General features: G+C 40.7%; 1 protein-coding gene across 3 annotated transcripts; it reads right to left on the bottom strand.

Moving 5' to 3' along the window:
* Positions 1-4,385: 4,385 nt before the first annotated feature.
* LOC147606956 (clathrin interactor EPSIN 2-like) lies at positions 4,386-22,590 on the bottom strand. Of its 3 annotated transcripts, XR_015264836.1 has the most exons (15): positions 22,127-22,590; positions 21,686-21,802; positions 21,548-21,599; positions 21,057-21,136; positions 20,817-20,895; positions 20,635-20,718; positions 20,162-20,307; positions 19,587-19,979; positions 19,429-19,470; positions 19,230-19,328; positions 18,984-19,129; positions 5,939-6,120; positions 5,311-5,845; positions 4,680-5,176; positions 4,435-4,648 (listed from the first exon to the last, which is right to left on the bottom strand). XR_015264836.1 is itself a non-coding variant. In XM_086791068.1 (14 exons), exons 2-14 carry the CDS (start codon positions 21,724-21,726, stop codon positions 4,752-4,754), a joined length of 2,304 nt encoding a protein of 767 aa, XP_086647194.1. In that variant the 5' UTR covers positions 21,727-21,802; positions 22,127-22,590; the 3' UTR covers positions 4,386-4,751. The 3 variants fall into 3 exon arrangements, 2 of the variants coding, with proteins under 2 accessions (XP_086647194.1, XP_086647195.1); XM_086791068.1 differs by having other exon boundaries at positions 4,386-5,176; XM_086791069.1 differs by having other exon boundaries at positions 4,386-5,176; positions 5,939-6,117.
* Positions 22,591-27,208: the final 4,618 nt, after the last annotated feature.

The raw sequence follows: 27,208 nt of genomic DNA, 5'->3' as shown, positions 1-27,208 counted from the left end.
AAGATTTAGGAAGTGTGGAGATATTCTGGGAGATATTATGGGAAAAGTGAAGAGGTGGAGAGAATCGAGCAAAAGAGGTGGAGATATTCTGGGAGAGGTGGAGTGAATCAAGGAGAAATCAGTGGGATTTGATGCTTGGATGTAAACTCTATAAATTGAGGCATTGGACTAATGAGAATTTGCTGGTTTTTTATTATCCATGCCTACATTAAGCTATTTGCTAATTACGTCTTAATTATTTGCTAATCACTTTGTTAATGATGTTGATTCTAGTATTTGATCCACCATAGCTCATCACATTGCTCTAATTTCAACATGGTATCAGAGCCATGCCTAGAATCCATCAGGTTTATGAGCCCATTATCTAATTAATCACGATTAGTAGATAATTATATCTTAATTATGTCTTAATTATTTGCTAATCACTTTGTTAATGATGTTGATTCTAGTATTTGATCCACCATAGCTCATCACATTGCTCTAATTTCAGCATGGTATCAGAGCCATGCCTAGAATCCATCAGGTTTATGAGCCCATTATCTAATTAATCAAGATTAGTAGATAATTAAGAAATAATCAAATTTTTAGTTATTTTTCAACTAGCCTCTGTACTCCCAGGTGGAGGAGCTCCCTCTCCTTGCACACATCAAATTAGCCCAAGCCCTTTTAGGTACTCAAACTAGACTCAAGGGGCTACACTCACCTCAAAGGAATTGAAGCAAATCAGCGCAGAACGCCGGCGGTAGCCCGATTTGCAGGCGCCGTTTTTTAGAAGGGAAATTCAGATTTCTTCTTGCTCAGTAGCAATGGCTCTAATTCCTCATAGATCCAGAGGTTTTCAAGCATGCTCTACAAGCTGGTGAAGACAGAATTCAATTTGATCAAGTCTACAGTGAGATCCAAGCTCTTCATCAAATTTGCAGGTGACTTTGGTAAAACAGAGATTAAGCTTTCAATATTTGGTCAAATCTTGTGTTTCTTGGCTTAATCCTCTACTAGACTCATTGCTATTAATGGCTTTCAAAGCATTTGAGCTCATTTGAAGTCTAAGGCCCCAGATCTGGACTCCCCGCATACTCTGTTTTCTGCACACAAAACAGTGGATTAATTTGCTAATCAATAAATAATCAATGCTAATCACTGTATTTTGGTGCAATTGAGGGTTCAAATTAACCATTAGGTATCTGATACAGATCCCTATAACTTCAGATTGCAATTCGGAGTTGGTTTGATACTCCAACCATTCCGTACAAATTGGTTACCCTTGATTTAATGTAATTTCTGGTGATTTTATGCTGGTAAATTTGTTGTAATCATCTCTTAAACACCAGATTGAGTTGTAAAAGGATAGACACTGCCCTTGAATCTTGAAATCGGATCAAGAGGTAAGACCCCCTTCACATCATCATGAGTACAGCACAGGAAATAGCCAAATTTAATGGGGAGCAATTTTAAACATGACAGACAAAAACCATGTATTTGCTCATGAGAAAAAATCTGTGGGGGCTAGTTGAGGGAAGAGATGAATGTCCAGAGAGAGAAAAATGAGTGGAAGAGCAGGAATGAAAAAGCATTGGGACTTATTGCACTCAGTTTAAATGATGAAATCATTCATCACATCACAGGGATACAATGGGCAAAAGATGCATGGGATGAACTCAATAAATTATTTGGCACACAAGCAAAAAATTCAAAGATAAATCTGGTAATGCAATTCTACAAATTGGACATGAAGGAAAGTAAACCTTTAATCACACACTTGAACAGATATAAAAGCATTAAGCAAACTGGCAGCTATTGGCAAAAAGGTAGAAGATGATGAGGCACTAGCTGTACTTCTGAAGAGTGTGGACAAAGGAGAATATGAAAACATTGTAGCAACACTAAAGAATGTACCTGAATTGAAGCTACACGAGATAGAAGCAGCTCTACTAGAGCAAGAGAGCACAGACAAAGAGAAGAAATGGCTCGACTCAACAGCAGAAAAAGCATTCTTCACACTCGAGGAACATGGCAAGAGACTGCTACAGCAAACCCAGTGGAGAAGGAACGACATCGGCAAACTTCATGGAGGCTCCAAAGGAAGTGGAGTCGGATCATCTTTTCTGAGAGAGAGAGAGAGAGACCCCACAACCCAATGTAACCTGCCCCAACAAAGTAAAACCAATTTACTGGTTTTTGATTATCCATGCCTACATTAAGCTATTTGCTAATTACTCACTAATTACATCTTAATTATTTACTAATCACTTTGTTAATGATGTTGGTTCTAGTATTTGATCCACCATAGCTCATCACATTGCTCTAATTTCAACAATCTACATGTAGGACAGCAGTCCTCCAATCCTATCCACACTGATAGAGTGAGTGCAATGGCAGTTATGAGAAATGATGCTCACACAAACCACATTGAGGTGCATTATCATTATGTCAAGAAAAGGCTCCATGCTGGAGAGATCGACATGGTGTGTGTATCTACACAGGACAATGTGGCAAATCTGTTTACGAAAGCTCTTCCGAGAGAAAAGTTTAAAGTCTTCCACAAGCCTTCAGGCTTACCACTTACTGGCTCACTCCAAGCACTGTCTACAACATGGCATAGCCATAAGCCACCTGGTGAGATGACCGAGTCATTGATACACTAATCTCGACGCCAACAACATCCCATGGCCGACGCTTTTAATCCCACAAAGAAGCCCAATCTCTAAGCATCACACTATGAGATTCGGCCATAATATCCTATCGGACCAAGACATCCTTATGGACCACCATCCACCCATGCAAATCATTACATGGTGGTCCTGGCACTCATTCCTCCAATCACAGAATGTGGACCGCTTCTATTAGCTACCTCAAGACAAAGGGTCCACGCCACTGCCACAACCAACGGGAGCCTAGCATAAAGAGCCTCTATATCGCCTCACTTCCCATGCTGCCTTGATAAGCTGCCTACAAGGCTACCCAAAGCTTTCCATCACTTTGTCTTGCATCTAGCTCCTGCAAATCACCACCCAACTGGGTGACATGAGGATGTGGCCACCATTAGGAGAGGGGTATGTTAACCACTCCGTTGGTTAACATGGTTTGCCCACCCGACCTACCGTAAGGCACTTTTTTATCTTATCCACACGAGCGGGCACTTAACTTTTGTAAGACGGTGTTGAAACATAGAAAGCAACCTTACCACCATGAGCTCAATGTCAAATAAGAAAAGTCTGCAGACTTAGTGTACATAGTTACTTAAAACTATAGTAATAGAGGCCCGACCATTTTAAAGATTGGATAGCCTAGTGTCAAAACTAGTCATTTGTATATAAGTCATTTTTCTTGTGAGCCCTTCTTCCCTCTTCTTGCCTTCTTGCTTTGACTTTTACACAACTTTGTAACCTTAGACATACTCTATCACCTAGATAAAATCTAACAAATTGATTATGGATGCTAGATTACCAATATTTCTCAACAAAGTGTACCCTCTCAACACCGTGTAGTGTGTTCCCCTCTATATATTCTCATTCTCTCTGATTCAAAAAAATTCAACATGGCTTCATCCATAATGAAGTCTTGCTATGTCTTGTGTGACTTTAGTATCACAACTTAGGGTGCTAGAAATTGTTTTATCGTGCTTTATGGTTTATTGTGCTATGCTTGATGGTTTATCGTGCTCTGGCCAAGAACCCATGGGAGATGCCCACTACATCTTATTAGTGGATCGTTTGTATGCACTCCAAAAAAAAACAAATAAGCCACCCAATTTGACAACCCCAGAAGAGCAAATCCACCATGGAGGGAAAGCCCCAAATTTCCTAACTTCCTGCTAGAAGCATCTCTACTCTTACCATACCCTCATGGAGAAGTATCTCTACTCCACCCAATGCTCCTGCCTTTCCACCATGGAGGGAAAGCCCCAAATTTCCTAACTTCCTGCTAGAAGTATCTCTACTCCACCCAATGCTCTTACCATACCCTCGTGGAGAAGTATCTCTACTCCACCCAATGCTCTTGCCATTCCGTAATGGCAATTTTACAATGCCTTGTACATCAATCTTAAACAAACTCAAGCACTTATGCAACATCTATTCCAACCTCGTGAATCATAGTCAATTGATTACTGAATCATCTTGACAACGGCCAATTGCACGACCATAGAACCTGTTGCAAGGCCAGATAACATTACATTACGCTTTACATCTAATAGTAGAACACACAAAATTCTAGAAACCAGAGCTTGGAGACTTGAACAACATTGCATCCACCACATTCAAAAAACAACTCTAAAATCGCAGGCAGGATGGAGTATACCTCTACATACATAACAAGGTCAGTTATGTGCTAAACAGAACAGTCCTGGTAAGCACTATGCAGTGAAGCAAAGCCTCACAAAAATCTAAGAGGAAGAAAATAATGTAGTTTTAGAGATCACTTGTCCTAGAATTGGACAATTGTCTACATATGGAACTGTTGTGACAAATGCAAGCGTACATCTGTGCACACCTTCTAGTATCTACATATACATTACAAAGATCCAGCTAGATACTAGCAAGAACAAGGTGCCTCAGAACACCAATCTCACCTAAGCTCTTGAATAGGCTGTTAAAGATGAGTCACCCTCTCAAATTATTAGCTTGTACGTTGGCTCATAAAGCCCAACCTTCATAAATTTTGGAAAGTATGAGCCCAACCTTCATAAATTTTGGAAAGAAAACTTAGATCAAGCTTAGATCAGGTTGGCTAAATTCTTACTCCATCCAAGCTTATCTGAACCTATTGTATTGTTGCTGTTGATTTGAAAAACCTCCCATACCCATTCCCATTCCAGGAGCTGCCCCCATCCCCATACCAGGTCTCATGGCCATTCCATGATTTAAACCCATCTGCATCATGGGCGATGCCATCCCCATCCCAGATCCCAGGGCTGGACCCATGCCCATACCCACACCCACACCCATGCCCATCGGAGTCATGCCCAAGCTGGGAGCCATTCCCATGTTATTCATCATCACTGGCACAGCAGGAGGAACTATAGCACTTGCTCCTGCCATACCAAGTCCAGAACCAGAGCCCATGGCTTTTCCCATACCAGTCACAGAGCTTTTGGTTGATGCTCTTTCTTCCTTTATCCTCTCTGTTCGTAACAGATCGAAATCAATACCAATATCAGCTAGAGAATTACTTTTTGCTGCCAAAAAAAGGGATATAATGTTAGTAAGCATGTTCCATTATGACATATTCAAGAATAAGAAAGGCCATGTATAAATAACCCGTGGTGAAAAACCCTCAAAAAAGGCCATGCTTGAAGGACCAAATACGTACGCCCTGCGATGTTTAAGTCAATCAAACCCTTGCTCAAAGTGTCAGCCCAGACATTAGATTTTGTCTCAAATTTCTTCTCCTGTTGTGGCTTGGCATACATATTAAGGCTGTTTTTTTGTCCCTGGTCTCCACCTGAAAATAGCAGTTGAGGAGTTGGCATAGGGGCTGGTGGGGCCTGATTCACCTGAAAGGCCCCTGGGACAGCTTGTCGTGGAGGGGATGGTATGTTTGATGGTAAGGCTGCTGGCAGTGCACCATTTGAAGCAACACCAGAAGCAATAAAAGAATCCACCCCAAAAAAATCATCCCCACCAAATGATACAGTTCCAGCTTGACTTGGTGGTGGAGGTGGAGCAGCTGCAAATGCATTGAAATTGTTACTGCCCATAGCCGCAGCTGGTGCAGCTCCATTGCCTGCTGAGAGAGTTGTAAAACTAGATGGTGGATTGATGGCAACAGGTGCAGTTAAGTTTGAAAAGGCTGGATCTTCCACTTTGAACGGAGAGTTTCTTCCGAAGACGTCATCATCGAGTTGCTGTAATTTAAAAAGTCCAGCAGTCAACCAATTACGAAGAGCATGTGCTTGCAACCAACTGTTCAAAAGAAAAAGAGTTAATGAGAAACTCACCTGCAGAGGAATATTATTCACAGCAGGCAGTGCTGGTGTAAAACCAGAGGTACTTGAGTCTCCAAAAAAGTCACTTGCATTGCTTAGAACACTTAGAAGGCCAGTTGGAGGTGCTAACGCTCTTACAGCCCCAGCTGGTTCAGCCTGGGCAAAAAAATCATCTGCCCGCGAAGAAGGTGCTGCTGCCATTACATCACATTGACATGATCAGACAAAGCCCTCCAGGGATAAAGAAGCAGTGCAGCTACCATTGGAAGGCCAAGATGTGCTAGGAGGATCAAAGCTAGCTCTAAACAAATCCATAAAGTAAATTGGATTATGAGAAAAACAAATGACTCTTTTTCATTGATTTGATATCTTTAAATTGGCCCAAGTACAACTTGATTATCCTCCTAGTCATTCTCCTAATCACACTCCACCTCTCCTTGACTTGCTCTCAATTCTTCTCACCTAAAACTACTCGCACAAATCTCTCCACCTCACCTTAGTAGCAAGAGAAAAATCTACCTCATAAAACATCAATACTAATCATATCTTGCTTAGCAAGCTTTCATGGAGACCTTCTCCCATGTCTTAAGACTCCATGTAAACGATGTCTACCATGCCTCTAGACTACATGTAAACCCTCTTCCTCCCTTCGTTTCATTGGTATCAAAGCCTTGCTTTGATCCCTCTTTCTCAAGCTTTCCATGGATCTAGCTTCTTGGCTACCCTTTCTCTACTTGATTTTCCCATTTTCTTTATCCTTTTGCAACAAAACAGAGAAACCTAGGTTGTAATCTTCACCTCTAGCTTGCCTTTGATCCATAATTTTCTTGCCTTTCACCAATTTTGTGATTTTCTCAAATTTTAAGAAACCCTGGCCATGGCTATCTCCTCTCTTATAGAACATCTTCTTTAATTTTTCCAAGTTCTCATGAAAAGATTTCCTTTCTTTTGTGTAGATGGATTGCATTGAGTCTCTTAGAAGCTTGTGGAGCATTTCTTTAAGCTTTATCCTCTTTCAAAACCCTAAAAACGCAGGCAAGAATCCACTGTAGCAGGGTGCATCATTTTTCCTTGATGTTTGCCTCTTAACATGCCATCTAGATCACAGTGGAAGCAATGGAGTCTTTGAATTCTGCAGACGCAGAATTCATGGTTATGAGGTTCCAATTCATGGCTATGAGAAAACCTTAACAGATGCAACAAGGGCAGCACCAGGTGTAAATTGGATCTAAGGAGAAGGATTTGAGATGGGGTGGTCCGTTCAAAGCTTTGCTCACAATAGGCGGTGTCAGTTCCCTACCCGTTCGAGCCACAGTGGCAAGCTCTAGTGCAACATCAGTGTGAATCAAGTCATAACAAGTAAATCTTGTAGAATTCAGCCTTGGAGAAGATCTGCTAGTCGAACAGTGTCTGATAGCTGAAAAATAAGCATCAAAAAGACCACAGCTAGCCAGAGATAACAGGGTTGCAGATAAGGCGGTCTTCCTTCCATGATGTTATCAGAGTTTCTGAGATTCAGAAGGCATTGGACATAACCAAGATTCAGACCTATATAATCAACAGTGTCCAGGTTGTGTTCATGAACTGAAATTTCTGCTTCTCCATAACTTTCTCTTCATATACATGTGATTGCATTGAAAAAAATGCATGAGATTAGGGTTTCTCCACTTTCTTTCCAAAATTAGGGGTTCCACGGGACATTTCACAGAAATTTGAAACATTCATGAACTTCATAGTCTTCTTCTTCACATGCATAATGAAGCTTCCAAGTATTAACAAACATCTTCAATGATTTGCATCAAGATTTACTCTTAATCTTGTCAATAGCACTTCACAAGTGCTATTGAGGAGTTGCCATTGTGGAATCTTGGTATTCTCATGAGTTCTTGAGCTATTGCCAAGCTTATACTGTCATAAGGCCAGATGAATCTGAACTTACGAATAATTTTTAAAAGAAAGAAGAGAATCATCAAAACAAACAAAATTAATATATTTAAAAAAACAAGCTTAATAGAGACACCCGAGAAAAAATAATAATAATAATAGTAATAATAACTTGCAAAAATAGACGAATACATAACTAAATCACACACGCCCACATACACACAAACAAATTCTTTATTGAACCACAACAAAAGAATTTCTAACAAACAAGCTAAATAAATTTTTAATAACTAATTAGCAAAAACAAACTTTAAATAACTAATTCACTAAAACAAAACAAGAAAAGACAAGAATACAAAAAGTGCAAACTTTACCTCAAAGATTGTCCAATCATAAAGTATAAGATCATCAACTTCATCATGCATAGCATGGCCTAGGTGCTACGACATCCCTACTCACGTCAACAACGCCCCAGAGTAGGTGCAAGTTTACAAATATAAAAAATTTATCCTAAGCCATAGTTGTTTCTCGTACCAGTACGAATGGGTTCGTACCATACGGTTCATACGGTATGATTTTTTTACTTTTTTTCCCCCAAAAAAAATTTCCTTGAAAAAAAAAATTCCAAATGCTTTAAAAAAATATAGAAACCCTTGCTTAGCGAAGATCCCAAATGCTCGCAATACTTCGCAACTTTCGTGTCCACTCAGTATTCCATATGGGATTGTTGAGAGACCTAAAAAATCTGGCGAGGTAGACTGATCATCAACAAAACGTCTCACTTGACAAAGATTGTGGACAAAGACAAGATACGTATCAACAAAAACTAGGCGTTCCATAAATTCAAATTCATATGTAAAAAGATAAAAGTTGCCAAGAAAAACAGCACAGCTAGTATCCATAGGAATACCAATGGTCTGCTTAAATAAGGAATCGCCTAAGGTTATATAGAGATTATCTAAGAGAAAATCTAACCAAGACATAATATCATCTTGGTCTACAATCTTAGTGTATCTTTTTTTATTCTTGGCTATGTCTTGTTTTTTGTTTTTCAACCAACAAAAAACAAAATGAAGAGCTGATTTTTATATCAACAAAGCTTTGTATCTATTGCGCTCTAGTTTGTAATGAAAGACTTGACAAATCAAAGATTCAATTCTACTACGCAAGTCGTTTAAGTCCAATTTAGTATAAAGAGTAGTGAAATCAAAAGTTTGAAGGCACAAAGGAGAAGACTTCTCAGTGAGACTACGAGAAGAGGTTAAGAATTTAACAACGAAAATCACTCCCATTAAATCTTTTAAGATCCAACTACAATCTATAGGTACATCCTTCTTTCTAAGCAAATTTCTCCAAAGCTCAAGGACACTCGATAAAATGGCTTTAAAGCAATTACTCAACCATTTTGAGACCAAAGTTAAAGAGGTATTACTAGAGACAGCTATAAATCTAGGCTTCTTGGGATGTTTATGAAACTTCCAAATAGCATAACGAAAAGGTAACTTATTGCTCACCTTGAAACCAAAAGATTTGCAAAAATCTTGGTGTTTTGCAATAACCTCTTGGAGCGAGAGAGAGCTACTTTCATACGTTTGAGTAGAAGAGTTAACTTCTTTCAAAAGATATTCTAAATAGAACTTTTTGCATGAGCCGTTGGTGAGCCTTGCCAAGCTTGTTGCATGAGCCATTGGTGAGCCTTGGCAAGCATTGGTAAATGCATAAGGGCTTAATTGACAACACAAATGTATTTCGCATGGAGTTGACCTTGCGAAGACACCTTCAGATTGAAGGATGCAACATATTGGTGAAAACTTTTCTTCACATGGTTTTGGTGGTTGTCAATTTGGACACCGGTAAGAGGCTTTGTTATCAGCATGCTTTGGACGCTATTGAAAACAATAAGGTTCATTGTATTGAGATAAGCACGGGTACATGCTACCTTTGTAAGCGAACTCTCATATACTTGGATTACAAGCTCTTAATTACATTCAAAATCCAATTACGAAATGCTTGTAGAATCTAACATGATGAGAGGGTACCCTTGGCATCAGTGAAGAGGCCAAGGAGAAGCAAGTGAAGAGGCTGTTGGAGGTGGCAATTCTCGTAGCTACTCTCGGGTTATCGCATGACTAGAATTTGTGGATTATCCCATATGCAAGAGCATGGGAAGTCGAAGGGCCATATATAGGGTGTGGTGGCACCTTGTCATAGATATCTCCTCCGACCTGATTTTTGGGGAGAAGCAACAACGAGGAGATGGGAGCCCAGCCACCGACATTGCTCAATGCCCTAGGGTGGTGTGCGTGCTATTGCTGCGTGACTTTGACATGGTATCAGAGCTCGGCTTGTGTGGACCTGGGCAGTCCTAACCTCTGTTTGATCGAGGTGCTCGAATTGAAGGAGGGTGTTGGAGGTAGCAATTCTCATAGCTACTCTCAGGTTATTGCATGACTAGAAGTTGTGGATTATCCCATATGCAAGAGCATGGAAAGTCGAAGAGCCATATATATATAGGGTGCGGTGACACCTTGTCATAGATATCTCCTCCGGCCGAGCTTTTGGAGAGGAGCAACGAATAGGAGTTGGGAGCCCAGCCACTAACGTTGCTCAGTGCACTAGGGTGGTGTGCGTACTGTTGCTGCATGACTTTGACAGAGGCCAAGAGGGAGCATGGCTTGAACCTTTCGTGCCATGAGTGCTTTGGTAAACCGGTACGAAAGGGAATTAGTTACCGGAATGAAGAATTGGCTCCAACTCTTGCCTTGGATACAAACTCGATAAGAGGGTGGAAAGGCTTGGTCAGGAGATCGGCAAGCACAAAGCTCTTCTTAGACACCATTTTTCTTCGGCATACACAACCAATTGGGTAAGACAAAGGTCATGCAAATAGCAATGTGGTGACACTTTTGGTTGCATTTTAGTTGCCTATCGATTGCGGTATGGTAAATGATGCAATGGATTACAAAAAGGGATGCAATTTTAAGCTAGTTTTGAATTAAGATTGTGTTGCAAATGCCTCAAGATCATGAAAATTATTTTGCAAATTCAAATCCAATTTAAGTTATATTGGACAAGAAGTGGTGCATTGGTTATGCAAATGGATTAGGGATGAGATTCGGTGATTCGAGTGTAATGGCCATAGCAAATTTTGACCAAATCCCTCTTTGATTATTTTTAGAGTAAACTCTAATTCAATCAAAAACTCTAATTGATAATTTGAAACAAGCTTAGAATCTTGTCTCTCACACCACAAGCCGTCAAGCATTCAAATTGGAGATTGGTAACTTGGTAAAATCCTAACATTTGACTTTTCTAAAAATTAGACTGTGGTCAATAGGACGTTAACTTTTTCTGATCTGTTTTTGAAGATCCTAAAGCTACGCATCGAGACCTACACGACAATGTAAGAATGCACAAATTGGAGCCCGTTTGAATAGAGTTCCAAAAGATGAGAGTGTGGTGTGAAACCCAAAACAAAGTGATATAGCACTATGGAAAGTGAGATCCAAGCCGGCACATGCGTTCCTTGCATCATTACGAGCACGAACAGCTAAAGAACATCACATTTGGATTCTATCTTAGCGGTCAAACATCAAAAGTTGTGAACTATCAAAGAAGTCAAAACAAAGGGTGGTTGCCGATCAAACTTAGTCAAAGGGTATGCATGGATATGCATAGTGCTCGTCAAAAGCATTTCATCATTCTATAGTTGTCAAATTTAGTCAAGTTACGATAATTTTTGGCTTCCAGTTGACTCTTCCCAAAAGTCAGAAACAAAGATGTATAGGCCACTGTGAGTGAAACAAAAAAGTACATAATTCGAAAATAGATACCAAGAGCTTTCCAAAAAGCCTTAGTTCTCTTGAGTTCGAGATTTCTATCATCCAAAGTATATATTCCTTATGGAAGATTTCGATAGTGAGGATGATAGCTATTATGAGGACGAAGATTGATATAGTACGGACAATGAAAGTTGTATTGATCATGGAGAAGATTGCATTGGTTCCAATATTAAGGATTACACTTCTAATGAGGATTACAATCTTGAAGAAGGTGACAATGAAGATGTGTACCATGCTTGTGATTCTCAACGACATACGATAGATGTGGATTTTGATGACTATACTCATGATGAGTTATGTTAGCTATGATTCTTCTTACGAGGTCACTTATAGCAATGAGAATTGGGTTAATGAAAATATCTTCTATGAGAGTAACAATGAAAGTAATCTTGTGGACACACTTGACAAGGATGATGATGAAGAGAACAATGAGAGTTTTGATGTAATGCAAAGAAGAGACAATGTCCTTTGTGCAATAAAAGAAAAAGGCAACAAAGCTTTTGTCAAGAATCAAAACACTCAAGTTGAGCCTTCTCGAGTTGTCATCATTCAGGACTTTGTGGAGACAAAACAGTTCGGACAACATGGTACTTTGGTGCAAACGGAAGAGATTATGTGACCGGCCTTCATAAATCTGACGGTCGGTGGAACAAACACTCGCACACAAAACACTTCATCATCCATGAGAACCTGGAAAAGGAAAACAAACACGGGAGCTAGAATGCTCCTGCAAATAGTACAAGGACACCGATTGGCCCCAAAACGCAGGAGCGCCCCTTGCGGTATTTCTTTACTTGATCAAATAAGAGTACAAAGTACAACTTGTCGAATCCTTTACTAATAGGATCCCTTTTAGCTTTTCACCCAGGACTTTTCCCAATAAGATCTCTCGTTATTACAACAAAGCATTCCATAGAGAAGGCACATCTGTACGACAACTCCTTGCTTGAAAAGGTCTTCTCCATCTCAACCATGGATCCCCACGAACCCTTTCCCAAACAGCAGTAGGGCTGTACCAAACCATATGTCCTTCCTATAGTCACAGCTTGCATGTAACCTCGAGAAAACTAGAACCTGTTCACATGAATCCAGAGACATGCTTTCCACACGAAACCAAAGACCTGTATCTGATAAACCTTAGACCTGTATCCATAAACTATAGGCCTGTATCCTCCATACCAAAGTCCTGTTTCTTCACGAAAGACCAATGTCCTGTTTCCATAACAGATAAATCCTCATATGCATCATCCAATCACGATGCCAAAAACCCAGAGAGAGAAAGATAGAGGACGTGTCAAGCCATCCTTGAATACACATAGGTCCAAGACGAAGAGCAACACACATCTCTTCCAAGAACATCTTCTTGTGCATATATAGCCTCATCCTCCGCATCCTAATCTCGTAAACAAAGCCTGCTTGCGAAGAGAGAGAGAGACCCCTTGGCTTGTTAGCCCCTCGGTGCCTCCTTCAACTCACCGTCTTCCGAGAGAGAGAGAGAGAGAGAGACCCACGTTGACTGCTTCCACACATGCAGCCACCTGGCCTAGAGAGCCTCCCATCTGACACTCGTCTGACTGCCCAATTGTTTGCAGAGAAAACTCCTGCCTGGCGCCTGCCTAGCTGCCCATTGCTGGTTGCCCATAGATGTAGTCGCCTGGTTGCTTTTTACTTGCTAGTAACCCACACCGGCCTGGTTGCCCATGTGCAGCAACACCCTGTTGTAGGCCACGTGCATCAGCACTTGTCAGTGCCTAGCACCAACAATTTCCAACAGAAGCACCTGACGACAACGGCAGCATCCAACAGCGGCAGCATCCAGTGGCGGCAGCAACAGCACCCAGCAGCAGCCGCAACAGTACCCGGTGGCGGCGACGGCGACAGTATCTGGCGGCGACAGCGGCTCTGTACCCGGCGACGGCGCCCGTACCCGGTGGCGACAGCACTATACATGGCGGGAGCGGTGGCTATACCTGGCAACAGTGCCTATACTCCGCGAAAGCAGCAGTAGCGCCTGTGGTACCTGGCGACGACGGCGGCACCTGGCAACGGCGGTAGTACATGGCGGCAGTGGCGGTACCTGGCAGCGACTGTACCCGACGGTCCCATGCGCAAACGTACCCATGCATAATTCATCTGGCCACATCCACCGGCGATCACCCACGGCTTCACCACCACCTCTGCCCCGTGCGAATCTCCACCACTTTCCCTTATATAGAGAAAAGATGCGTTTTTTTCTCAAAAACGCCAAAAGCAATAGCAAAAACGCATGCCTTCAAATAATATTATTATTTTTGTCTTCAAAGATTTTAAATAACCTTATAACCTCAAAATCCCTCTTGTCCCCTTTCACACTTGGGCTAGCCACACACTTATGGATTTCCTTTTCATATCTAATTGATGCATGTCCACACTGTGCGTCCTGTGCCCGTGCCCACCTGCTCGTTGTCCAAAGGGAAAAACACAGGGTCATAACATACCCCCCTCTTGGAAAATAGCAAGCGTCCTCGATTGCACTCAATAACACAGTAAGCATCAAGTCCCCATATGACCAAAAGCAATGCCCCTCCAGTGCATCAGGGTGATGAAACAATCATCCTGAACAATAAGGCCACACTCTCACATCGAAGTGACAGATAACTCTTGCTTGTTCCTTCAGAACCTGTAGCAAAAAGTCTAAAATCAAGTGGAAACACGTCACCTATGTTAACCAAAAAACAAAACCATGCATCATTCTACATATGACAAACATATGCATGACACATATATGCATTCGCAAACAATATGCTCCTCAAGATGCTCTACCTACTCCAATATAACAATCTCAGGGCTGCTCGCAAGCCTTACGCCCATGGATATCCCGCAGGACCCACGACTGAAGGTACAACATGAGCATATGAAAGCACTCAATGCATCCAAACAAGACATCCACTAAGTACTTTCCACATATGTCCCTCTTGATGCTTTACCCACTCTGCACATGGCCATCCCGCAGGAGCCACACTCAGTGATACACCATGAACATGGTAAAGTACCTGATGTATCATACCAACATACATGCATCTTATCCTGACACATCCAGAGTATTACCCAATGTATTCTCAATGGTACCAGAATCCAATGGCACCAGAATACCATAATATCTCGGAAAATGTATGCATACATGCACAGATAGAGTTCAATCCATATATGAACCAAACCAACTCTAGGACTGCTCGCAAGACTTATGCCCTTCATAGAGTCTCGAAGTGTTAGCTCAGGTCGCTGCAAACTTTGAGCTCAACCAAACCATGCCATTCCAAAGGAGACCATCTCCACAAATAGCATCATCTCAAAAGCCAATTAACTGATCTTGTGGTCAAGAACAGCCAGAACCATATGACAAAGATCAACATCCCAATCTTCCTCGGTCATACCTTAGTTCCAAAGGCAAAAACCATCCATAGTTGCAGCTATAGTTCATGGTGCAGCCGACTGTGAACCATACCCCACTTTACCATCTCATGTGACTAGTACACAATATCATAGAAGTCCCATAAGCATATGTACTGTCAGCCTCAGTACCTCGGATGAGATAGAGAGAGATAGAGAGAGAGAGAGAGAGAGAGACCCACGTTGACTGCTTCCACACATGCAACCACCTGGCGTAGAGAGCCTCCCATCTGACACTCGTCTGACTGCCCAATTGTCTGTAGAGAAAACTCCTGCCTGACGCCTGCCTAGCTACCCATTGTTGGTTGCCCATAGAAGTAACCCATGCTCAACCACCTAATAACCGGCCTGGTTGCCCATGTGCAGCAACACCATGCTGTTGCAGGCCATGTGCATCAGCACTTGTCAGTGCCCAATAGCAGCAATTTCCGGCAGAAGCACCCGACGGCGGCAGCAGCATCCAGTGACGGCAACAACAGCACCCAACAACAGCGGCGACGGTACCCGGCGGCGGCGTTACCTGGCGACGATGGCGGTACCTAGCAACGGCGGCGACGATTCTAGCAGCGACGGCGGTTCTAACAGCGACGACGGCTCTGTACCCGACGGCGGCAGCACTGTACCCGACGGCGGCAACGGTGGCTATACATGGCGACAGTGCCTGTACCCGACGGACGCGACGGCAGCGGCTGTGGTACCTGGCGACGACGGCAGCACCTGGCAACGCCGGTAGTACATGGCGGCAGTGGCGGTACCTGGCAGCAACTGTACCCGGCGGCCCCATGCGCAAACGTACCCATGCATAATTCATCTGGCCACACCCACGGCTTCTTCACCACCTCTGCCCCATGCAAATCTCCACCACCTTCCCTTATATAGAGAAAAGATGCGTTTTTTTCTCAAAAACGCCAAAAGCAATAGCAAAAACGCATGCCTTCAAATAATATTATTATTTTTGTCTTCAAAGGTTTTAAATAACCTTATAACCTCAAGATCCCTTTTGTCCCCTTTCACACTTGGGCTGGCCACACACTTATGGATTTCCTTTTCATATCTAACTGATGCATGTCCACACTCTACGTGCTGTGCCCATGCCCACCTGCTCGTTGTCCAAAGGGAAAAACACAGGGTCGTAACAAATTATGACAATAAGTACCAAGGGCAATGAAAGGAGAAGATATAACAAGGTGTGTGATGTTGTGTGTTCCAAATTGCCAGAGAGATGAATTCATTGAGTACATGGTGTCTACTCAAGTAAGAAATCTATGGTTCAAGCATGGTAAACCATTCTTATAAGCTTTGTTTTCATTAAATGGTGGATTCGCTTGTGTACAACTTAAGGAATGGCTTCGCAATTGGAAGGCCTACTTCTATGCGTTCTCTTGTGGAGACAGAGACAAGGTGAAGGAAGTGACTTCACATTTCATAGACAAAGCTAGATCTTGGTGGTTGCAAGCAATGCACAAGCATGTGTGGTGTTGGGAGAGTTTAGCCTATGAAGTTGTGCAAGGCTTTGTGGCTATCCATGAGCAAATGAGCTTTAGAGCAAGATGCATGACACTTCTACATGAGGAGTCTTTCTCTAGGTATGCCAAGAAGTATTGGTATCTTTCTTTCCTTGTGCCGGACATCAAGGAGAAGGAAGACAAATAAATTTGTGCGAAAACTAGACAAAGGTTTCATACAAGTGGTCCAATGCATACTGGAGAGTGATGATGACATTGTCCTCGATGAGATCTTGGTGTTGGTGGGACTTTTCCACAAGCCAACTTTATCTTTTATTGGGCAATCTACAAGAAGTTCACTGCAACCCATATCTTTTATTGGAAGCCACTCTTATGAGAACACTACAAGTGGAATCAAGATATGGAGAATCAATGTATATGAATTGTTTGTGCCATTTCTTTCTTGATTTGAGCGGGGATGGAAAGGCTATTATGCACTCAATTTGGATGTTGAAAGAGCAAAAGAGAATATCCATTCACTCTCCATTTGATTAATGCATGGATGTGGGACTTTATGAGCACATTATGGGAGTTGAAGTGAACAAAACACTTGCTGTAATTTCTGGACAGCACCATGAGAAGAAGCCATACACGCATCAATGCAAAGATTTGGATTTCATCTTGAGTTCTAATTACACCTCTACACTAGTGGAACATTCTTGTGCTGATTTTATGGAGAATGTTTTGGTTTTTGATGATAGTATTGAAAGTGGGAATTCATGCATAAATGTGCATGATGGTGATACATTGGATGCACATTTCAAGCAATTATAGGCTATGGATTATGCCTATGTGGTTCTATAGAGACCATGCCTTATGTTTATCATGTTGATGGTTGGGCCTTGTTTATTGGCATGATTCATTTGGAGACATTTAGTTTCAATGCCCATAGCTGCTCTTATGAGGCCAGATATCATATCTATGAGGCATTTGTGTTTGTTCACAGTGAATGTTGTTTTGACACAATAGACTCAATCTATGAGACATTCGCATCTAGATATATTTGGGATACTTCAAATATGATGGTTATGCGTACTCGTGATGGTGGTTATACACATGTAGATCTTGTCCAAAGAGACATTGATATAGTGGACGATGCTTTGGTTCATTCAGTGGGTGATATATATAGTGAGGGCGTCGGTTCACTTATGATTGTGTATGATTATGTCTATGAGGTATGTTCATTTGGTCTTTGTGGGTGTCATCATGACCCTATGGCCTGTGGAGCCGAGGCATTCACTTATGGATGCATCACATGTCATTTGGGATGCATGGTTCTTGATCAAGAGGCAGGCCACGTTCGTACTTATGGTTACTTGGTGATAAAGGATAGGCGTATAAGCTTTCCCTAGCACTTTTGGTGGCCACTCTATTGATCATTGCGCATGCTATTGTGATTCTCATGACTATGAGACAGACATTGGATGGTGACCTTCATGGAGTTCCCCTGATCCAAGCGGTCATTTTACCATCATCTTAGTGAATCTTTGCATAAAGCTTCCTTCAATACATGTGGTTATGCGCGTGTGTATATGGATCATTGGTTCTTGGGACTTCCATTTGACCAGGAGATTGTGTGATGATCGAGGATGCATGGCTACACCATCTTTTTGACCCAAGAGACATCATGTTTTGATGTTTCAGAGTTGGTCCATGCAAATTTCCATTGATCCAAGAGGTTATAAGGTCCTTATGATGTTGGTGTTATTTGTGCATCAACTCTCGTGGTTTCCCATTTGATCATGACAATGACTTGGTTTATTATATGGCATCATGAATCATTGGATACCTTCTATGGTCTACGACTAAGATGCAATTTTCAGCCATTGGAGGCAGTTTACAGCCATGAATCACATGAGGATGCTCTCACATGTTGACTTAACATGTCACTCACTCGTATGCTTTGCGGGTATGGTGCCCGAGTACTTATATGTGGAAATCCAACCCATATGGAAGGTCTAAATATTACAAGGTTTCAAGGACGAAACCTATGGGTGGGGATTGTTTGTAAGAAAGTGCCGAGGCTAAATCATTAATTGGCCAAATGGGATCATGGACAAAGGATTTGTAAAGGGCAATGGGCCAATAAAGGGACCATGGACATGGTCCAACGTGGAGGCCAAGTGAGTGTGAAGGTATATAAGACAATTATAAGCCCTAATTGAAACTAACTCATAATCACTTTTGATCAATACTAATCATGTCGTGCTTAGCAAGCTTTCATGGAGACCTTCTCCTATGTTTTAAGATTCCATGTAGACGATGTATACATGTCTCTAGACTCCATGTAAATGAGTCTCCTCTTCCTCCCTTCCTTTCATACATGTCTCTTGAAATGTAGCAAATGAACCAAGCCACAAGCAATCAAGAAGAGTGAAACACTACCATAGAAAATACCTGAAGAAGCACGGGGGTTAAATTCATCAAAATCGTCCACATCATTGTTTGTTGGAGGTGCTTTATTCATGGAGCTCACATTTTCAAATTGGTTTGTATTGGACTTGGAGGCCCTGGCAACCGCAGCAGCCAAGCCCCCTCCATCTCTGCTATGCGGAAAAATCATTTAGAGAGAACAGCATACACAAGGGCCATACATTAGATCCTGGACAAGCATATCACTGAACAATGGAGCTGCAAGCTCACCTTTCATCCTCTGTGGCTCGATAGTCAGGGCTTCTTAGTGCTTCTTCATAACTTGGAGGGACAGGCATTCTTGCATTGGATGGCTTGCGCTCAGCCCTCCTATTGAGACAGCCACAAGTACAATCAACCAAAACCCATCTATAAAACCTGTAGAAAAGAATGGTTGCTCCCTTGTGAATGCCCAAAATTAGGTTCTTACTTGTTGTCTTGCCCATAATCATCATCTCTACCTCCACCACTCCTGTTCCTCACAACAAACACTTAAGATCAGAACTATTTGGATGCTAACCAGTCAATATAGATTGAGAAACCAAGACATGCTAACCCAAGTTAATAATAACCCCCAAGAGGGAACACCTTGAAGAATGACGGTCATCATCATCATATGCTCGATCACGATCTTTCTCAAAACTCTTGTACTTCTCACTTTGCCGATCATCTCCCCTTCTGGAGCTGTATCGCTCCTCTTCGTGATCATAGTCCCTGTTGTAATCATCTCTGTAACGATCACCCTCCCTACCAGATCGGTCACTGTCTCTGCCGCTTTGATCCCAATCCCTGCCATAGCGATCCTCATCTCTAAATCGATCACCATCCCTATCTCTGCCATATCTATCATCATCCCGACTTCCATATCGAGAGGTACTTCCATAGCTGTCCTCTTCATAACGATCACCACCATAGCTACCTCCCGTACTGTGATATGAACTAGGCTTATAGATTCCTCCAGTGGATGAGACACCTCGGTACCTGGACAAATCACCTTGTTTATATGACCTATTTTATGACTCAGCCATCTCATAATGCACCGACAGCTCTCTTCAAACACAGACCCTCTATTACCTAAGCATCCCAATAATAACCGGACTATCATGATCAGCCAATGCTTTGGCCAAGATTTATGGTGCAGTAATAAATGAGCATTTACTTACTTATCCCTGTTATCTACAGCCTTCTGCCTCGCTTCCCTTATTTTCTCTTTGTCATTTACAAGTGCCACGAGAGTCTGTGATTTCTTTCTCACGTTGATACCCTGGTCTTTACCATTGGACTCCAAGTATTGGAAGTCAGCAAGGATCTACAAAATAAAACAGTAGGCGGTACATTAACACACAATTAAGTAACTAAATATTTGCCACATGCATATACCAGATAAACTTCTATGCTCTCATTACATACTACACACATGCATGCATACATGCTTCAGAAAATACATACATGGATACCTCTCTCTCTCTCTCTCTCTCTCTCTCTCTCTCTCTCTCTCAGAGGAGCAGCTCTAAGTCGAAGGTCGAGCTAAGTCTCCATTCCATTTAACAATCAGGCTTTACAAATTAGACACAGCATTATAGCTTGTGAAGAAAATGTTTTGAAATCAAAAAATTTCAAACAAGTAGAATCATACTGAGATTTGATAGGCATGCTCTTTTATTTCATCTATCACTCTTTCTGATCCATGAGCCACAAGGTACTCAAGCACAGTCAATGCCTGAAAGAAGAAATAAGAGCAAGATCAAAACAATGCTAATAATGAGATTATTCAGAATTTACAACAGTAAAGGCATGCTTGTCGTGTCAAAAGCCTACCTTATATACATGACGCCAATTCCGGCCTGTGTCATTTATACGTTTCCATATGATTGCCATAATCATTTGATATTCATAGCTGTAAAAATAAAGCTCTTGATTTCAAGGGGGGCTCATGACCTATCAGTGCAGCCTCCTCTGAGTTTCTACAGTTTCTCATGGATAAGTTAAAACTGGCATTGAAGAAGTTAGAAAATGTGAAGATAGATAAGCATATCCTTAAAACTAAGAAAAACTCACTAATTCCGAGTCGCCTGTGCAATGTCAGCCATAACCGTTCCATGAGGTCCCCATGGCTCATTGCTGGTAGCATCCAAAACCTGCATGAGCATGCTTGGGGTACTGAGTAATAATATCTAACTTGACACTGCATTTTACAAATGGGCGACCCTAGCTATGGAAACATCTGAAAGTACTAGAGCTGTTGATGAAGAGAAGGGACTTAGGGTGGTTACACAATATTGCCCGCTCATGGGATGAACAGGGAATTAGATAGGAAATTGCATATCCATCCCTGTGGACGATCCCATGCTGACAAGTGGCAACTATCGTGTAGCCAGCATTAGCCACACTCTAAACTTTAGTTGCATAGATCCACCATACCAACCCTTGCCAAACACTAAATTCTCAACTCTGCATAGAAATCTAACAACAAATTGATTGCCAGGTTAATGTACTCGAATTGTTGATTTCATGTATAATACACAGAATTCTGGATACATTGAGCTTACCTTTTGCTCAATCTCAGGGACCTTCAGAACCTTCTTATTGACCTCTCTTTTTCTGAGAAAAGGAAAACACGAGAAATGTAAGGTCAAGACAATGGTGAGGAAAGGCTAAAAATGCATTATGAGAAAAAGAAAACTTACAATTCCCTGACTGTCTGGTCCAGAACTTTCTTTAAATCCATGGAAACCTTAAAGTGGAGAAGCCTCCACCAAGGTTTTTCCTGTGCAAGCTTTCAGATACACTCCTGAGAGCAAGATCTGAGAAAAACCCGGCAGACCCCAAAAACAACGCACATAAAAGCCTTATCCTGGAAAGCTTAATTTGTAGACGAACGAGCAGGACACGCATTGTGCCATTACAGATAACCAGATGTGAACATTACTGTGAAGTATACACAAATGAGTTTCTGCAGAACGAGGCTATGGAATATCAGAACAGATCTCTGTGCAAATGAAGAAGGCAACGCGTGGGATCGCCAAATCTGGTCGGTTTGTACGAAGACAGAAATGAGGGGAGAAGTGAAACACAGCAGACGAACGGAGACACGAAGATGAGATAGAGGGCGAGGAACAAAACCATACCTGTGGTTATCGCCCTCTTCCTCGATGATGATGGAGATAAGGAAATGCCGACTTGATGGAGAAGCTCTGTTGCTCCTACTGCTGCTGCTGTTGCTACAAATGCCAAACCTGCAGGAAAAAGCCTAATCTGTGCAGGCAGATAGCCTAGTCCACAGAGAGAAACCCTAATCTGCACAGCATAGACCTCGGAGAGAAGGAAAACCCCTTCCTTCCCTCCGTGCTACAGTTTGTAAGACCACAGCTGCTACTTTGCAATGTATCGGAGATGCTCAGCTATGGCGTCCTCACTTTGCAGCAGAAATGAGGGCAGGAGGTTTGGTTTCTTTTGCAGACTAGGGTGGGAGCAATGGTGGAAAAAGAAAAAGGGTGCTAAAATGATTTTTTTTAATTAGATTAAAACAATAAACGCTCTTTAAGTGGTGTTATTAAATCTAAATTACACTCTCATTAAAAAAAATGGCAATCACTAAAACTACATAGACATCAAATTCCTCCCTAATCGACCAAAAAAAACAAAAAAAGTCTCACTAAAGTCGCACACGTTGTCGGTTTGAATCTCCCCTTTGAGAGCGATGGCACTTGTGTCTGTGGGTGATAACATGTGTACTTTCTACTTTCAAACCAAGATCTTTATAAATCTTTTTTTTTTATCTAAACATTTTTTTCTACTTCACATTATCGAGAAAAATATGCAATAAATGGTATATTGTATCACTTTACATTTTAGAAAATTCATCCAAATTACAATTATTGAATGGAAATTACATCACTTTACATTTCAGAAACATAAACCAAATTTCAATTATTTTGAAATATCATGCCAAAGGATAATTGAATAAGGAAAAAGGTTTTCCCCCTTGTATATATTGAATTTGAAATAATCAAATTTAAAAGGAAAGGTGTTCCCCATTTACATGTCAAGTATATTGGAAATGGAAATAAAAGGTAAAGGTTGACTCCACTTTATTAGCCTGATATATTATTTATGTTTATTAGTGTTTATCAAGGAAATTATAATAGAATTTGAAGTCATCAAAGACAATTGTTCTAAACTCCATCTAAGCAAAAGATTGAATAAATCGTTGAAAAATAAATTCCTTAACCTATCTTTTTGACATCTCCCCGCCCAATCATAACTATGTGGCATTTATATATATATTCTCGCCCCACCCAAACCCCCTTTTTATACCCAACAAGAAAGAAGACAAAGATTTTTTCATTATTTATTTTATGCCTTAATAATAATAAAGTGTATATAGAGGGAAAAAACAACCCCGTAATTTTTTTTAAAATGGGAGGAAAATGATATTTATTAATAGCAAAATTGAGTGATATTTACATCACAAAGAAAACCTATGAAACATGAAAGAAACAACCCCATAGTTGTGCTTGCCTAAATCATTTCGAAATACATCTTTTTAAGTATCAAAGGCACGTGCCAAGGTGAATCATGTATAGCGCAATTTACAAACACACACACATGTCTCCAAGTGTGTGGCCACGTGCGCTCATGCACAAACATACATATTTTAGAGAGCATAGTTAAAAACACGTGCACATGCACACAGCACAATCAGACAATGTGCTTCACATCAATGTTCCCAATAATAATAAAAAGTTTTAGCTACTAAGAATTAGCACTAAAAATAGACTAATTTTTGTCCCCTTTTACATTTCAAAATAGTAAAATACAGTACAAAACGGGTTTCAAACCCTCCTTCACATCTTGGACTTTTCAAGTAAGTTGTGTGATGTAAAGACCTAATTGCCCACATGGACTCTTATAGTTGAGATCTTTAAGTAGTTGTGTAGTGAAACATCTTGTCACGTGCTCTCTCTCTCTCTCTCTCTCACTCTCTCTCTCTCTCTCTCTCTCTCTCTCACACACACACACACACACACACACACACAAATGGAGGGGATAAAACCATAAAAGAGAAACACATAAGTTTAAAGTAACAATTTATATTTAAGGGCATCAAGTACCCATGATGATCCGAATAGAAGGTGGAGTACTCTATGAAAGTGGTACCAACATTAATAACAAAAAAATCAATGATTTTGCTTTCTCTACCATAAGATGGCAAGTTCAAGTTTGAGCCCATTTTGTATCTACTTAAGGAGCCTTTAAGGATATTGGATGAATATAACTATAGACGGGTTTCTATTTATTGCCAACATTTTGATATGTTGATTAATTAAGCATGTGAAACGTTGATATACAAGCTTAAGCTCTCCGAACCGTGCAGAGTAGTCGCCCATTACATGGTTTTGATGCATTTTTATAAATGCAAAAGATCTTATCACTGTAAATGAGATTCTAAATTTCTAAGCTCTTTTCTCTTTGTTTCTCGCTTCACGAACGAACAAATTCACGGTGTGTCAAAATCTAGCTATGAGGCATTGTTTAAAATGTTGGATCTTGTGAAACAATGGTTATACATATAAAGATCAAGCCAATCAATTTCCTACACATTTGTATTATACCCTTCTAGAGTTACATTGAAACTCACGGTTAGAATATGGTAAAGAGAGTGACACCCCAATTTGACCCATAATTTAGTAAAAGAAATATTGAATTCTTTTAGCCCTTTTTTGTATGTGTGGATATTATGATTAAATTTCTCATTGTGGAACCCCACATTTTTCAATAAATATTTAGATATTGTCTATTATACTAATCCTTCCTATCAATTTCCCATGGTTATGTCTCTGTCAAGGCCTTGTTCAAGTGAACATCCTTCCATATCCGTGAACTTGGTTCTTCTATACATGTTTATATTAATTCTAGATTCCAAAGGTCCCAAACACTATAGTCCACCATGAGTCTCATGTCTATTAGCGAAGAAAAATCAAGAAAGTCCATGTTGTCACCTTAGCATGTCTTAGGAATTGCCAATAGACTTTGGACAATTGCTACCTTCAATATTGTGCCTCTACACATAGTCAAGATTCATTGAAGCAACATCTCCATGTCTAATGCATCAAGCTTAATTCAACACTAATTGATTTTTTACCAAGCCCCCCCCTCTATGAGAACAAAGGTTATATCTCTGTCCTCTGCACCATCTTTCTTATGTTGTTGTAAAACCTTAACTACACAAAGTGCAATACCCAACTATCTAAAGTAATGTCCTACCAAGTTTTAATACTCACCCCCCCTACAATGCATGTGCCTTACCCCACCAACCCCTACCCTAAGCCCCCACCCTATCACTTGTGTTTACCCTAGGCCCCCACCCTATCACTTGTGTTTACCCACATATATATAATTACAAGCCTTTTTTTTATTTTTAAGAAGGTCATGTGTTGCATGGTGCTGCATCTCTAGCTCAATTCTTCTTGCCATGATAATCAAAATTTATCATTTATTAAGTATTCAAATTAACTCCCTCATTTTTTGTCAAACTTCCCATGATTTAATCGAGAACACTCAAGTTAACTTTTTGTTTTTTCTAGGGTTTGTGCATAGGGCATATATTAATTGCAAGGAAAAAAGCAAATAAACATATAATGTACCTTAGTGTAAGTCTTTCTCTTTTATATTTTCACTAGTGTAATAGCTCGTCTTCGATGGGAAGGAGATGGGCACACGGTACACCATTCAAAAGAGAATTATACAAAGAGGGCATTTTGGCATGCAATCCTCTCTCTCTCTCTCTCTCTCTCTCTCTCTCTCTCTCTCTCTCTCTCTCTCTCTCTCTCTCTGTGCGTTGTAGCCCTCCCCCCCTCTCTCTTTTTCTCTCCCCCTCACTTGAATAGATCTAAAGGAGTTTTACCTTCTTAACATGGAAGCACTTGTTGAGAGCTAGTTGAGGATCAAAGGTTGGTGGGTTTGAGGAAGTGTGGTTTGATTTACTACAATCGATTGTATTGTTATTTCCAATAATTAATCTAGATTGGGTTCACATCTAAGATTTCACTCTACTAAAACATTCTCTAGTGCTTTTTGAAGTAAGCCAGAAAATTGATTTCGGACATGCCTCTTTTGCTCAAGCTACCAAAATAAGTTTTTTTTGTTTTTTGCTAGGCTCACATCTCTAGGTTCATCATGCATGTGACTTGTGTCTCTAGGCTCACATCTCTGGGTTCATCATGCATGTGGCTCTCACGTCTCTAGGCTCACCAATGTAGACTCACATATCTAGGCTCATACCTCTAGACTCGTGTCTTGATACCTAGTCTGTAGACTCACACCTTTTTTGCATGAAATAGACTAATGCAAGTTTGGTGAGCTAGACTCATGTCATGCTTGGTGGGCTCCTCACATCTCTATATTCATGCTCTTAGGCTTACCTCTCTCTACTAGGATCATAGATATTGACTCACGTTTGTAGGCTTAGTCTCTTTTTTTTTTTTAATGAATTAGGCTCGCATATTTTATTTTGATGAAATAAGCCTACCTAGGCACATACTTTTATGAATGTTACTTAGAAATTATAGTTGGCATACATATTGTATCATATAAAAAATCCTTAAAGGACACGAGTAGGTATGTCCTTACAAGTTTTAAGGAGGGTAGCTATTATTGGTTGGTATAATATGTACTAGGTACTTACCTCTAGACTCACGTGTGGTTGGTATAATATTAGGTATTTGTAATGAAGCAATTATATATACACATGCACATGTATGGGTTTGGGCTTAGGTACATGGACCTTGGTTCCCTTGAGCATAGGTTTGGGGCATGGGCATATTGTCAACTAGTGTGAAATGGACAGACACTATATAAGTGACCTTGGTCTAGACTACTGTACCAACTTTTTTATATCTTCTTGATGATTGGATATGATAGACATCTTGTCTTCTTGGAGCTTGTGCCCAAGCTTTCATGGTTGATTCATGGCAATCTTTTTATGTATAAGTGCTACTCCCTAGGATGAGTGGGACATGTGTGTACTCCACGCTAATGAGTGTAATCCCCTAGGTCCCTTGATTGCATTGGTATCATAGCTCTTAGATTATATATTAATGTTTTAATTAGGGAGTGATTAGTATTTAATCTATTTTTAAATTAGTGCTTTTACACATTTTTTAGATTTTCTTTTGAGTGGATTAACAATGGAATTAATGGTAATAATT

This window comes from Cibotium barometz, chromosome 56 (assembly GCF_041138505.1).
Source record: "Cibotium barometz isolate CiBa-2024 chromosome 56, ASM4113850v1, whole genome shotgun sequence".
Taxonomy (NCBI): domain Eukaryota; kingdom Viridiplantae; phylum Streptophyta; class Polypodiopsida; order Cyatheales; family Cibotiaceae; genus Cibotium; species Cibotium barometz.
The sequence above is the reverse complement of the archived record's forward strand: the minus strand, read 5'-3'. Positions and strand labels throughout refer to the sequence as shown.

What these genes read in the sequence shown, in the direction of transcription:
- LOC147606956 (XM_086791068.1), bottom strand. Translation starts at nt 21,726, where the DNA reads ATGGATTTAAAGAAAGTTCTGGACCAGACAGTCAGGGAATT. An exon ending in TAACCCCCGTGCTTCTTCAG is followed by an intron (nt 6,121 to 18,983) that starts GTATTTTCTATG and finishes ATGTAATGGCAG; the next exon opens with CAGCACCTTCTTCGCGGGCA. An exon ending in TGACTTAAACATCGCAGGGC is followed by an intron (nt 5,177 to 5,310) that starts GTACGTATTTGG and finishes TTTTTTTGGCAG; the next exon opens with CAAAAAGTAATTCTCTAGCT.